The following is a 13,590-nucleotide window of genomic DNA, read 5'->3' as shown; positions in this document are numbered from 1 at the left end:
TGAAAAAAGAGACAAAAAGAATACTTGCCATGTTTTGCCCAAGAGCAAAGACATTAACCGACAAACTATAGCAAGGGAATTAGAAATGAACGAATATTTTACTCTTTTCAAAATTTTTCATGAGAGCTAAAACATTCTGGTTATTGATGCAGAGATACCATTTCTTTCAACAAAAACCATCTGACTGTCAAATTCTCTATCATTGCCAAAGCCAGCATATCTCCTCATTTGTTCCTAAGAAGATGATCTCAGTATCATTCATGATGTTTTCAGTCTACTGCCAAATTGTGATATTTCTGCTTCCACATCATGGCTAAATCTGTCTCCATTTGGTCCTATTAGGAATTCTTTGCAATTGTGGTAGTTTATTCTCACATTAATGTCACAAATATTGAGTTAACTTTTTTTGTTTATTTTAAAATAATGATTTTCTTAATCTCCTTTAAGTATAAAGTTGATATTTGAGCAAAAATTTAAAGAAGATGAGAGTTAGTCATGGAGATGGGTAGGTTAAGTCTGCTTTCAGAAAAAGAAACAACCCATATCAAGGCCACAGGGTGGCATGTTCCAAATCTGTTGAAGGAAGAACAAGAAGGACAAAATGTAGAAGAATGAGCAAGACGAAGGGTGATGGTGTTTGAGGAGAAAGAGGCCAAGAAGGGCTATATCATGCAGGATTTTATATAATATTTCAACAAAGACATAGAGAAGATGAGGAAGTTGTTACATAGATATAGGAAGATAACAATATACGCAAGATAACAGTCTAGGAAGGGTTTAACAGTGGGAGTGTGCCTGTCCCGATCAAGAACAGTGAAAAAGGTAAACAGATAATGTAGTTCTTTTAGATCTTTAGATTTTATTCTGAATGGAATAAGGAGCTATTGCAGGGTATTGAGCAAGATTAACACTATCTTCCTTAAATTTTAAGAGAGATTTCTGGCTGCTGTATTGAGAAGAGCATAAGAGGCCAAGAATGAAAAACAGGGAGACTAGTTAGAAGACTATTAATACTCAATGATGGTGACTCAGACCAGGGTGATAACAATGCAATGAGGTGGTTAGGTTCTGGATATGTTTTGAAGGTAGAATTAACAGGATTCCCTAAGAGATTGAATATGAGATACAGGAGAGAGAAGGAAGTCTACAATGATTAATGATTTTGATCTGGACTGAAAGGATGCAATTACTACCAACTGGCATAGATACAGCAGGTTAAACAGTGGTGGTGGTAGTGGGTGGATTTAGTAGTTAAGTTTTAGATGTATTGAGTCTAAAATGTTTATCAGACTCCATGGAGATATTTTGAAGAGGCAGATGCACACGTAAGTCTAAAATTGAGGCAAGATATTTGCACTGGAGATTTAATTTGGGTGTTGACATGAGAGAATATATTGAGCTATGAGAATGGATGAGATCACTAAGAGAAAAAGAATAAAACAGAAGACCAACACTTAATTTCAGTTGCACCAAAATGAAGGAAGAGACTGAGAGATGTTATATTCTATTTCAAGAACTCAGTAAGAAGCATTGTTCCATCCCAGAAATGGTGACTTATTTGCTGAAAAACTCAATTTAGGGATGGGAAGTTAAAAGGAAACAAATGAATTTTCTTGTAGGAACACAGTGTCATCCCAGATTGACAAGAGACTTAGAGACATGTTACCTTTGTTGATGTACCTCAGTGGCACACTAGTCAAAGAAGACAGTCAAAACTAGAGTGTGATGAAGGAGGAAGTCAAAACGCCAAATTATAATATGTCCCAAGAATCTGGGCTTCACATGATTTTGAAATGAAGAAGTTGACTGTTTCAACCTATTTCTCCTACAGCTGTCCACATGATTTTTCATAAAATAAACACTCATTAAGATGGCTATCTTTTTTTAAAATAGAAAATAACAAGTACTATTGAAGAGGTAGAAAAGTAGACCACTTTGTGTTGTTGGTGGAAATGTAAAATGGTGTGGCCATTTTTGAAAACAGTTTGGCACTTTCTTAAAAATTTAAACATAGAATTACCATACGAGCCAAGAATTTTCCTCCTAGGCATGTACCCAAGCAGACATCAAAGCAGATGCTTATATACCAATGTTTATGCAGCATAGAGTGAATGCCTATAATTTTATATTGCTTCATTATGTATATAGGCTTAACTTTCTTAAACCAGGCTTTCTACCTTTTCTCAGTTCCCCCATGTGGTCAGTCTAGGTATCAGTCTTATATAACTGTCTTCTGATGATCACCTCCCTATGTAACAGGTAAATACAATCTACTTGATTCACCCCACTGGTCCCATACCCCATGTAGAAAATACAGAGATTAGCATATGGCTGCAAAGTCCACTTTCAATCACAGTATGACACCATAGAATGCATATCTGCATGCTCTATACCCAACAAACATAACTCCCAATTGCAAGCCTTCTTGGATAATTCCCAGGACCCCAATAAATGTTTTAGAACCCTAGGTCTGTCTCAGGCACCCTGTGACAGTACCATCAGCCCTCATCAGTATCTCTCTTCTCTTGTGTACCTGTGGAAAAATTGCTTGTACTTCATGTTTTTATTATGCTTCCTTGGGTGTCTCACCAAGTGGCACACCTGAAATTAATCTCATCCCCATGAAGAATCTTCAAGACAGTGGCTATTTTGTCAGAAATCAACAGCATATGGGTCAGAAAAGAACCAAAAAGGTATCTTCAAATAAACACAAGCTTCCTATGAGAGAGACATCTTGTCAGGCTCTTAGGCATTAGATGGTCCACCAGGATAAAAGAGTATCCCCTGCAAGACACAGTGTAAACATCCATGACCAATTATTCTGAAGTCCCATAAGGACAGGGCAGGGTTAAATTTCATAGCCACTCTGTACAGAGAAATACAACACAGCATTATTCACAAAAGACAAAAGATAAAAACAATTCAAGTATAATGGATGAATCATAAACAAAATGTGGTTTATACATTCATGAGCATCATAAAACTTTTCAGTCAATGACAGACCATATAAACTATAAAGTTCCATAAGATTACATCATCTAGTGATATAATAGTTATCTTTATTGATGTAAGTACACTCTGATGTGTGTACCGTGATAAATTTGCTAACAATGCATTTCTAAGAATGCATCCATTCCATCATTAAGCAGCACATGACTGTATATATATAATGAAAAATTATCCAGGCATAAAAAGGAATAAAATTATGATGAATGAAGCAACATGGATAAATCTTAAGAACATTATACCAAATGAAATAAGCCAGAGACAAAAACACAAATCTTGTATGATGCCACTCACATATGGCACCTGAAATAGGCAAATTCATGGAGGCATCAGAGATGGGGATAAAGAAGCAGAATAAGAAGTTATTGTGTAACGGATACAGAGTTTCAGTTCAGGATACTTTAAGATTTTTGGAAATAGATAGTGGTGATGGTTATACAACATTGTCATTGTACCTAAGTCATAGAATTATACTTTTCAAAATTGTTAAAATTGTCAAGTTTTGTCTTATGTATATTTTATCACAATAAAATAATAAATAAAAATCAGAAAGGAAACAGTATAAACTCTGGTTAATACAGAGGGTGACGCAGTAGAAGAGCTTACAATAAAATATCATTATCCAGAAAAAAACAGATAAAGGCTCAAATAAATAATTCCCACAGTCCCAAAGACATTACAAAAAATATGTTCTCTCAGACAAAGAAGCACAAAGAAAAATATAATACTATAGAGGAGAGAAAGGAGAGAGGGGGCAGTTGGGGGGATAGAAAGAAAGAAAAAAGGAATAAAGATAAGATTAGAAAAAGAGAAAGAGAAAAAATTGTGCCAAGAGGAGAAAATGAAAATAAATAAAAACATTAATAAGATTTTAAGAATATCAGAATCAACTCAAGCAGAATTAACACAACTGAAAATGTCATGGAATAAAGACTTGAGGAAAAAACACGAAACAAGATAGAAAAAGGACAAAGGTATACAATAACCAGAAAGTGTCTTAAAATCACACTCTTCAAACTCACTTGAAGGAGGTGGACTAGATCTCGGATGTACTCTGTTTCCAATGTTTTATCTGGTATTGCTGAACTTCTCTAGCAATTTGGGAATTAAGACTCTCTTATTCTGACACTTTTCACACTATCTTGTCAGAAAACAACTATCTTATACAATTGTGTTCACAACAGCATTGTTATGCTCATTAAGTTATTTAACTTTCCAATTTCTTTTTTTGTTTTGCTCAGCATTGATCTAAACACTGCTAAAAGGCACCAAGCTAGATGTATTCTACATCAGCTTAAAAACCTACTTATAAAAGTAGGAACTTCCTACTCTATGATCATCAATCTCAGAACAGAATGGCTACCATTTTTCTCTAACAAGAAACAGGGCTTCATGGAGAAAAGGCTGACTCTAAGACTGGGAGAAGGAAAGGATAAAATGAGTCTGGAAATCTCATTGCACTAGGAGGTGGGAAAATGCTCAAAGAATGGTGGGATCACATGAAAAAGATTCAGGATGCAGTTTAAAGGGGCTATCATTGACCAAATTTGGATAATTTAAATATCAAAACAAACAATAATAGGAATGGATTAAACATTTAGCTGTTAAATATGTTCTCATTTAACTACATTATCATGGTCTCATTATCTTGTTCTCCTTATGAGCTATCAATTTCCTGTCCTTTCTTTTCTAAGCTCTATGTCTGGGAACAATATCCTCACATTTTTCCTTTGCATCTGGATGATATATTCTCCTCTGGATGGGCTTTCTCTATACTGGAGTTTTTTTTAAAAATCCAAGTTTTAGTTTTAGGCTTTGGGGTCATCATAGAAAAAAGATGGTATCTTGACTGACTTAAGTTTCATGCTCCTGAAACCAAGTTGATAATAGGTTGAAACAATTTTCATAGGTAAAATAGTTGAACATTGAAAAATTCAGATAGTTCAACAACATGGTTCATCCAAGCTTATATGAATTTTACATCGGGTCTTAGGGCTACTTTGAGTTATTATAAATTTCCCTGCTTTGTCCTCTGTACTTCTCATTTCCTTGGAGGCCTAATGGGCAATGGTGACCCACCACGGGGCAGAACATAGGGCTCCCTGGTTCTCTGTTTGATGCCATTTGAATCAATACTCTCTGTGCAAGGTATGACCACAGTGAAGACAGAGGTAGATCAGTAATTAAGAGACTAGATTCTATTCTTGGCTCTCTCATTACCTAACTGAGAAAAGTTGGATGGATGGTAACTTCTTTTAGCCTCTCTTCTTTCATTTGCAAAATACAGAGGTTGAAAAAAGACCACTGTGTTATATGTCCCTTCTAGTTCTAATATTTTGCAGGGTTTTTGTTTTTTAATAGTGCCACGGTTGGGGAGCAATCTGGTATTGTTGCCATTCAGTTCTAAGATAAATTTGTTTCCATTGTGAGTTATTGATGTCCTTTATAGATAAGCACATCAATCAACCAAATAAGCAATGCTGCCAATAATTATGATACCGATAATTGTTGATAATTGTTTCATTAATTCATAAAAAGTCTTTTATATAATTTTATTAAAACATACACTTTTTAAAGTTCTTTTTTCCTTTTTTATAAATTATGCAGAAGTTTTTAGGTGATTGTGAATATTAATCACTAGTCCATAAATTTGTGGACTGTGAATCATGAGACTCTTTTGAGAATCTGTAAGAAAACATTTTAAATGCTTCAGCTTTCTGCTACCAATTATAACAATGCTAAATTTAGTCAGATTCTGGTTTGTCCTCATCTACACAATGATGATAATCTCTAATTTGGACTTTCCAATATAAGAACTGTTATGAAATCGTCTGTAGTCTAAGATTGCTTAGAAAAGGCAAAAATAACCTTAATTCTTGCAAATCTGAACAACAATATGCAGCATAAAAAGAATAAATAGTTCATTGCATAACAGTGGAACAGTGAATATCCTCCAAGCCTCCTTCCATGGAGTTACCCAGCCCTAAATAAAAAATCTATTTTACTCAATTATGCTTTATTTTTAAAAAAAACTGTAATCCCCTCAGTAAGACCTTCATGAAAATTTCTGATTATCCACAATAGGAACTCAGAAAATCAATAAGATTTTTAACAAATAAAAAAGGTATTGGTCACATTTATATGACCAAAAGATTAGGCCTTTTGGTGATTCAGGTTGAGCAACTCTAATCCAAAAATCTGAAATCTGAAATGTTTTGAAATTAATTTTGGATTTCAGAGCATTTTAGGTTTTGTATTTTCAGATTATAGATGTTCAACTGGTAAAGTCTATCCAAATATTCCAAGATCAAAATCTCTGAAATCTGAAACACTTCTGGTTTCAGGGATACTGGACTTGTATTTGGTTTACTTGATCACCCTCCACATTTAATTAAATACTCTTTCTTACAGCAACATTCTAGCCACAAGGTGTGAACTTCTTTTCTGCAAATCCAGGGAAGATAGTGTATCCTGATCCAATGACCAGATTAGTCTTGTCAACAATGCTTTCTATATGTACACCCATGCATGTAGCCGAAGACTTCAATGTCAATTACCAAAACAGCATTCCCCATATCTCATGTAAAATAAAATCATTCTCCTTTTCAGACTCAATCAATACTACATTTAATCTCTCATCTCCTTGACCCATATTTTATGCTATATCCAAATCTTTCTTAAATAATTTGATCCCTTCTGTCTTCAGAGCATTAATACTAACTTAATTATAAACAAGGGTATAAGTATACACTTGCAAGCTATCCATTAGTATCTTAAGAAGTTACAAAAAGAGTTTTATATTTTGGAAAAGATGAAATATGTAGCTAATTAAACATGAAGTCAGCAGGATAAAATATCCTAATGTTCATAAAAGAAGAATTTGTTTGGTAAGCCTCCTTCCCTGTTTTCTGAAGTTAGATAAGATTATCAAATGAAATAAAATTAATAAAACTATAAGGATAGAGTCCTGAGGCACTCAAGTATTGAGGTAGGAAAGAAGATAATAATCAACAAAGAAGGCCAACATAGAGGAGCAAGTGAAGTAAGTGGAAGAAGAACGTGATGTCCTGGCAGCCTTATCATCTCCTCTATACCTACTCTTCTTTCAGATCTCTGACCCTCAACTGATGTCTTAATTCCTAGACTTGGTTAGATGTCTTTCCTAAGTGCCTCTGCAGAATTCAGCTATGACTCTTAAAATTTGTCACATTGTATTATAATTGTACTGACTCATTTCTGCCTGTAAATTGTAAGCTTCTTGAAAGAAGAAATCAAGTTTATCTTGCTCAAAGAATATTCCCAGAAATTATCACAGTGCTTAGCAAACAGTAACTGCTGAACACAAGTTGGTTGAACTGAATTAGTAAAATCAGTACTTACCTTATGATTGTAAACAAGGTACTGCTGTGATAAAATTAGTCTACTATGATACCTAAAGCACTATTAACACACATTTATTTCATTATGTTCATTAAATTTTTATATTTGTTTTTCCATAGGGAATTTTCTAGCATTAACTAGTTGGTGTGTTTTAAAGTGTTGATTTAGGTAAAAGGGGGAGGAAGATGGAAATTAATACTTAGTGTGTGAGTGTGTGTGTGTGTGTGTGTGTGTGTGTGTGTGTGTGTGTTAGGAGGAGTGGTTTCTTTTTTGGTACCAGGGGTAGAACCGAGGGGCACTCAACCACTGAGAGACATCCCCAGCCCTTTTTTGTATTTTATTTAGAGACAGGGTCTCACTAAGTTGCTTAGGGCCTTAAAGCTGGCTTTGAACTCCTGATCCTCCTACCTCAGTCTTCCAAGCTGCTGGGATTACAGGCATGCACCATCATGCCTGGAACTTATGGTATATATTAAGTCTTACTTATACAAAATATGCCTTTCATATATTATCTTACTTAAACATTTAATTTTCCTCACAAACATGGAATAAAAGTATAAGTAGTTCCATTTTAGGAGAGGAAGTTAAGCTTTATAAATGATAAGTGACTTGTCTAATGTCACCCAAATGTTAAGTCAGGATGTAAATAACTGTGAAGCTCTTAGTAATACGTATGGGTATGTACATATAAATAAGGGATTTACAGCATATGTGTATATAAATATGTATATATGTGTGTGGACATGCACAAAAATATATTTTTGTATAATATATGCATTATATATATATATTTGTAGATATTTATGTATAATACATGCACATTTATACATAAACAATATACATATATATTTGTATGTGTGTGCATGTGTGAACACACATTGTTACAATTTAAATCTAAAATTGTTCACCAAAGAGCTCATATGTTAGGCACTACAGCAATGTTCAGGAGTAAAAAGACTGGAATATGAGAGCTGTAACCTCATCAGTGGGTTAATCCATTTTATGAATTAATAATGTACTACTGAGTACATTATTAATTCATAAAATCACTACTGAGTTGTGACTGTAGGTAAGTAGGGCATGGATGTAGAAAGCAGGTCACTAAGCCCTTGGACCATATCTCTTCCTAGCTCATGCTTCTGCCTCCAAGCTGCCATGATTGAACAGCTTTCCTCTGCCATGTTCTTCCCTCCTGAGATTCTGCCTCATCTTGGGTCCAGAGTAATGGAATCAGCTGACCATGGACTGAGACTTCTGAAATCATGAACTTCAAGTAATTTTTTCTTCCTGTAAGTCATTCTTATTAGGTGTTTTGGTCACCACAATGAAAAGCTGACTAATACACATACATAAAATACCAGCACAAGAAAAAAATGGCTACTTTTAAAATAGAATTGTTACTTACTGGAAAGTATAGAAGCAGAGACCCAAAAAGGATTGTTTCCAACAGGATAAGGCCCGATGCTCTGATGCTCTATAAAACATAATGAAAATGTCATTGTTAAGTTTTTAGACATAAAAGAATTTATACTATTTTGAAAATGCCCCATCCATTAGAACAACATTTATGGGTGAAATTATATAAATAAATGACAATTATCTAGCAGTCAAGTGGATAAATAAGAGAAACATGCAAAACAACTATGAAAGTGATAATAGATTTAATGATACTGCCAGTGACTTAATTCTATAAATTGAATCACTGAGTAGGCTAATCAGCTTATAACATTGCTTTGATAATACTTTTAATCCAAGAAATTCATACACACAGATATTATCTATATTTCTGAAATATCAGCCACAAGTACATATCAACTGCTAACTCTAAACCACTTCACAAATACCCACAGGATAGTTCTGGCACATACTTGAAATCTAAATGGTATATCTCCCACAATGGTTAAAATAGAATTCCCCCAAATCACTAACATGGCTCCACTATGAATAATATGAATCACATTAAATAACCTAAGTATCTCACATGGTGTACATGCTTAAATGTTATTCACCAGTCAAAATTCAATAGACTTAATTTTCAAATAAACTCTCCTGAATTTTTTATTTAGTTTTCTAAACATAAATATGTATAATGTAATTAAGATGCTTGTTAAATTCCTGTAACAAAATGCTTAGAATTGGAACAAGATATAAAATACCAAAGTTAATCTTATCTCTTAATAACAAATTTTGCTTCAATGAATTCAAGTATCAGTACATTGATTAAGAATATAAACACAAAAACAGGTCATTCTGGGATCCCTGTGTTTTCATTTAATGCAATATAAAAGATATACACAAATGTCATCTCATACAAATATCTTAATAGGAAAATTACTTGAGGTAATAACAATTAATTTTGCAACAAAATACTATAAAGCCAAACCATGAGAATATATTATATATTAAACAAATAAACAACCTTTGATAGTGTGTTTTTACCCATAAAAATGCTTCATGCAATCCCTCAAAGAACTCAGGATTTTTACTACTTTAAAATTTGAGAGTGAGAAACAAGTTTAATCAGTGAACAGATTTGATTATTCAAGTACTTATTGATATTGGTCATGTTAGCTAGTAGATAATTCAATGAAAAGAAAATTTCTATCTACAAGTGTTTAAGTGAGTTTTGACTGGCAGAATTTCTAAAATGGCAAATTGTGTTTGCAAAGTATACCTAATTATGAACACTCTATGGCTTGTGTTTTAAACTTTCAAAACAATGATACTAAGACTGAAAATCCACAATACTATATAAAACTGCTTATAAAATAACCTATGCAATATTGATTAAACACATAGTCATGAAAAAGAGCTGCAGGGTGTAGTGGAATATATGGACTTTTGGAGTTAAGTCCATCTCAGTATCAATTATGAAACAACCACTTTAGGCAGTACTAAACTTCAATTGCCTCACCCATAGAATGAGTATTCTAATATTTACTTAATTAAATTTGACAGGATTATTAAGCACAAAGTATACAAAATGGCTACCATCATGCCTGGTTCTTAATAAGTACATATATATTCTTTAAGTCAGAAAGCAGCATCAGGATGATGAATCTAAAAACTACAAAGGTCCATGTTGCTAGCTGTCAAATGTTTCATGCTGGAATCCAAAATGACCACAGAGGAGCCCAAAACCTGGAAGGGACCCAGCAGTTTCTTCTCTGGGTTGTGGATGTGCTGTGTGATACAGTGGTCTCTTCCATCCTGCAGCAGTTTCTGATAGTTTTAGAGCCTGTAGGCTCTGTATCTGTATTATAGCCATCACTACCACATAACAGCAGCACTAATAGTGCATGATTTTGTATATGTTTTCAGAGTAAATAATCTGTCTCTTTTTCACCTGGAAATGTGGAGAACTCTTAACACTTGCTTAACTTTGCTCCTGGCTCAACAGAGAAGCCCATAATTTCAGTTTATACATTAGAACTCAGAGAAGCTATTTCATAATCAAATGTAAGGTATATCATAAACCTACACTTTTTGCTTTCACAATATTCCTTGGCAGAGCTGGCTTCATGGCCTCACAGATTGAGCAGGAACCCTTTAATAAGTGGAACTCAAGGACACAGAAGAGGCCTCATGTTCCTCAAAATATGTTCACCACTGTCTCACTGGTTATTAGAAGTGCCAAGGATTAATGCAAGTTGTTTTAAATTTAAAGTGAAGAAGGATAGAAGAGGCACTCAGTGTGTATGGAAGAGAGGAAGAATTGGAAAATGAAGAAGGATGAGGGAGATAATGAGCAAAATAACAAAGGTCAAGAAAAAAATGTCATTTTTTTTCACAGTTTGCTTGAAATAGAAATGGTAGCATGGAACTATTTTTAACTAGAGTTGTTAGATGGGAAACACTTGAAAAACTTTCTTGAAAGATAATCAATATATACTATGATACTATTTATGTAAAATATACATAAAATTACACTATACAGTGTGTGTGTGTGTGTGTGTGTGTGTGTGTGTGTGTGTGTATAAACAAAGGTCTAGAGGACGTATACTAAGCTGATAATCATTTCTTCTGGAGAACAGAACATATTTGGGTTTCAGATCTTCTAAACCTAGAAATACTTTAATTTCTCTGAAAGAGCTTATAGTTATACATTGTTGTTCAACATATTTTTAATAAATCAATTTTTAAAAACTAAAATGTGTCAGGGCTGGGGTTGTGGCTCAGCTGTACAGTGCTTGCCTCGCACGTGTGAGGCACTGGGTTTGATCCTCAGCACCACATAAAAATAAACAAACAAAATGAAAGTATTGTGTTCATCTACAACTAAAAAAAACTTTAAAAAAACTTAAAATGTGACAACTATTAGAAAATTTTACCATTATGTACTATTGATGCAAAAAGTCTAAACCTTTCTTTCAAGTAATATTTTCACATCAAGTTTTATTTATTCTAATGGATAAAAATTATCAATTGTTGTATTCCAGTACTGTCAGATGAATATAAAGTTGGGGAGCTAATGTTGAGTCTAACTCTTTGGTTTAGCATACACAGAACCTAATAATACAATTTCAGTTTTATGCTACAGGTGAGCATATTCTACCTCACTCCATTCCTACCCCACCTTCCCCACTTCTTAGACCAAGGATGACTTGTAAAGGTTTATAAGACAGATGTCAAACCTATAGAACAAAGAAAAGGTTAATCATAATATGCTAATTTTATCAAATTATGTCAAGGTCAATTTATAAATTCCATAATCCTTGGATACAAACTATGGAGGAACAAGATGAAGCCCAGATGTAGTTTCCATAAGATTTGCCTAAGATATTACCTCCCAAAGGAAGCTAAGTCATTGGAAGTAATAAAATGAGAATGCTGAAGGCTGAATTTTTTAAAATAATTAAAATGGTTTCTTATTATTTCCCTGATTCTAAAGGAACTAACTACTTCATTTATAACTATTAGGCATTTTTAATCTCTGGGGAAATTAATGTATATCTCACTAAAGCATTGCAGCTGCTTTTGATTGTAGCTGACTTGACCTTCCAGCATTTTAACTTTATTTCTACTACAAAAGAAATCTCTAAGCATGAATACGTTTTTACATAGTTGAAACTCAAAATCTAAAAGAAAATGTAAGATAGTAATGGAATTATATTTTGAAAGGGATAAACTATCATTGGTTTAGGTGATAAACAAAGACACTACAAATTTATATCGTTTACAAAAAGAATAAGACACATTAGCAGGAACTCATGAGGTACAGTTTTTATTTTAAATATTTTATTTCTATAAAGAAATCCATGGACAGAGAGACTTCTGATGAAACCTGATAAACACCTGGAAGTATATAATATAGATTAGAAACCAAGTGTAAAATGTGATGGTGAAGAGTTTCTTAATATTGAGAGGTATGGGGACACTGTTTTTCAATAATTTTAACAATTATATGTGGATAGGAATAGACTACAGCCAGTCTGAAAGAATGTATGCAGTTCATTTATCTTAAAATCTGTCATGAAATATAGAAAACTCAAAATTTAGAGAAATTTGTTAAGAAACAATTGTCAAAAATGGGATCAGTTAAAATCAGTTTTAGATTTTCAGAAAAATTTTCAAACATTAAAATGGGGGCTGTATAAAAAAGCAGAGAGAGATGGTCAGGACAGAAACTCTCCATGTATAATATAAGTAATTCAGAGAATTATAAATTCATGGACTAAAACACTAAAACACTTTATATCTAGATGGTTTGTATTATGGTTTACAGATGTGATGTTCCCTAAGATATGAGACAATGAAAGAATTTTCAGAGGTAAAATGATTAGATTATGAGAGGTTTAGCTCCTCGATAGATTCATCCATTAATACAGATTAACTGGGAAACTGTAGGTAGGTATGGTTTGTTCTTGGTGAGTAGAGCTCTCTCTGTTACCATGTACTGAGCTGCTTTCCACCTCCAAAGGCTTCCTCCATGAGGTTCTGCCTCATCTGCCTCATCTGCCTCATCTCTGGGACCAGAGCTACAGGGTCAGCTCACCATGGACAGAACCTCTGAAATCATGAGCCAAAATAAACTTTTCCTCCTCTTGACAGATCTTTCAGTAGCAGCAGCAACAACAACAACAAAAAGTTTGTAATCTCAGCATTAATCCTTCATTAGCTTTGTGTCCTTGGGCAAGTTGCATAACTTTCTGAGATTTAGTTTCTTTGCCTATAAAAAGGGTAGTACTATTGTGAAGATTAATA

The 13,590-nt window shown here is 33.7% G+C and overlaps 1 protein-coding gene across 1 annotated transcript in view; it reads right to left on the bottom strand.

Moving 5' to 3' along the window:
* GPR158 (G protein-coupled receptor 158) overlaps nucleotides 1-13,590 on the bottom strand; it is a gene marked incomplete at both ends in the record, with an annotated part of 431,513 nt that overhangs the window by 127,283 nt on the left and 290,640 nt on the right. The window contains one exon of the mRNA XM_081298275.1: nucleotides 8,792-8,860. Within this exon, the coding sequence (XP_081154401.1) occupies nucleotides 8,792-8,860 (69 nt within the window). The remainder of the gene's footprint in view (nucleotides 1-8,791; nucleotides 8,861-13,590) is intronic.

Source organism: Spermophilus citellus (genome assembly GCF_964194105.1).
Source record: "Spermophilus citellus genome assembly, chromosome: 6".
NCBI lineage: Eukaryota > Metazoa > Chordata > Mammalia > Rodentia > Sciuridae > Spermophilus > Spermophilus citellus.
The sequence above is the reverse complement of the archived record's forward strand: the minus strand, read 5'-3'. Positions and strand labels throughout refer to the sequence as shown.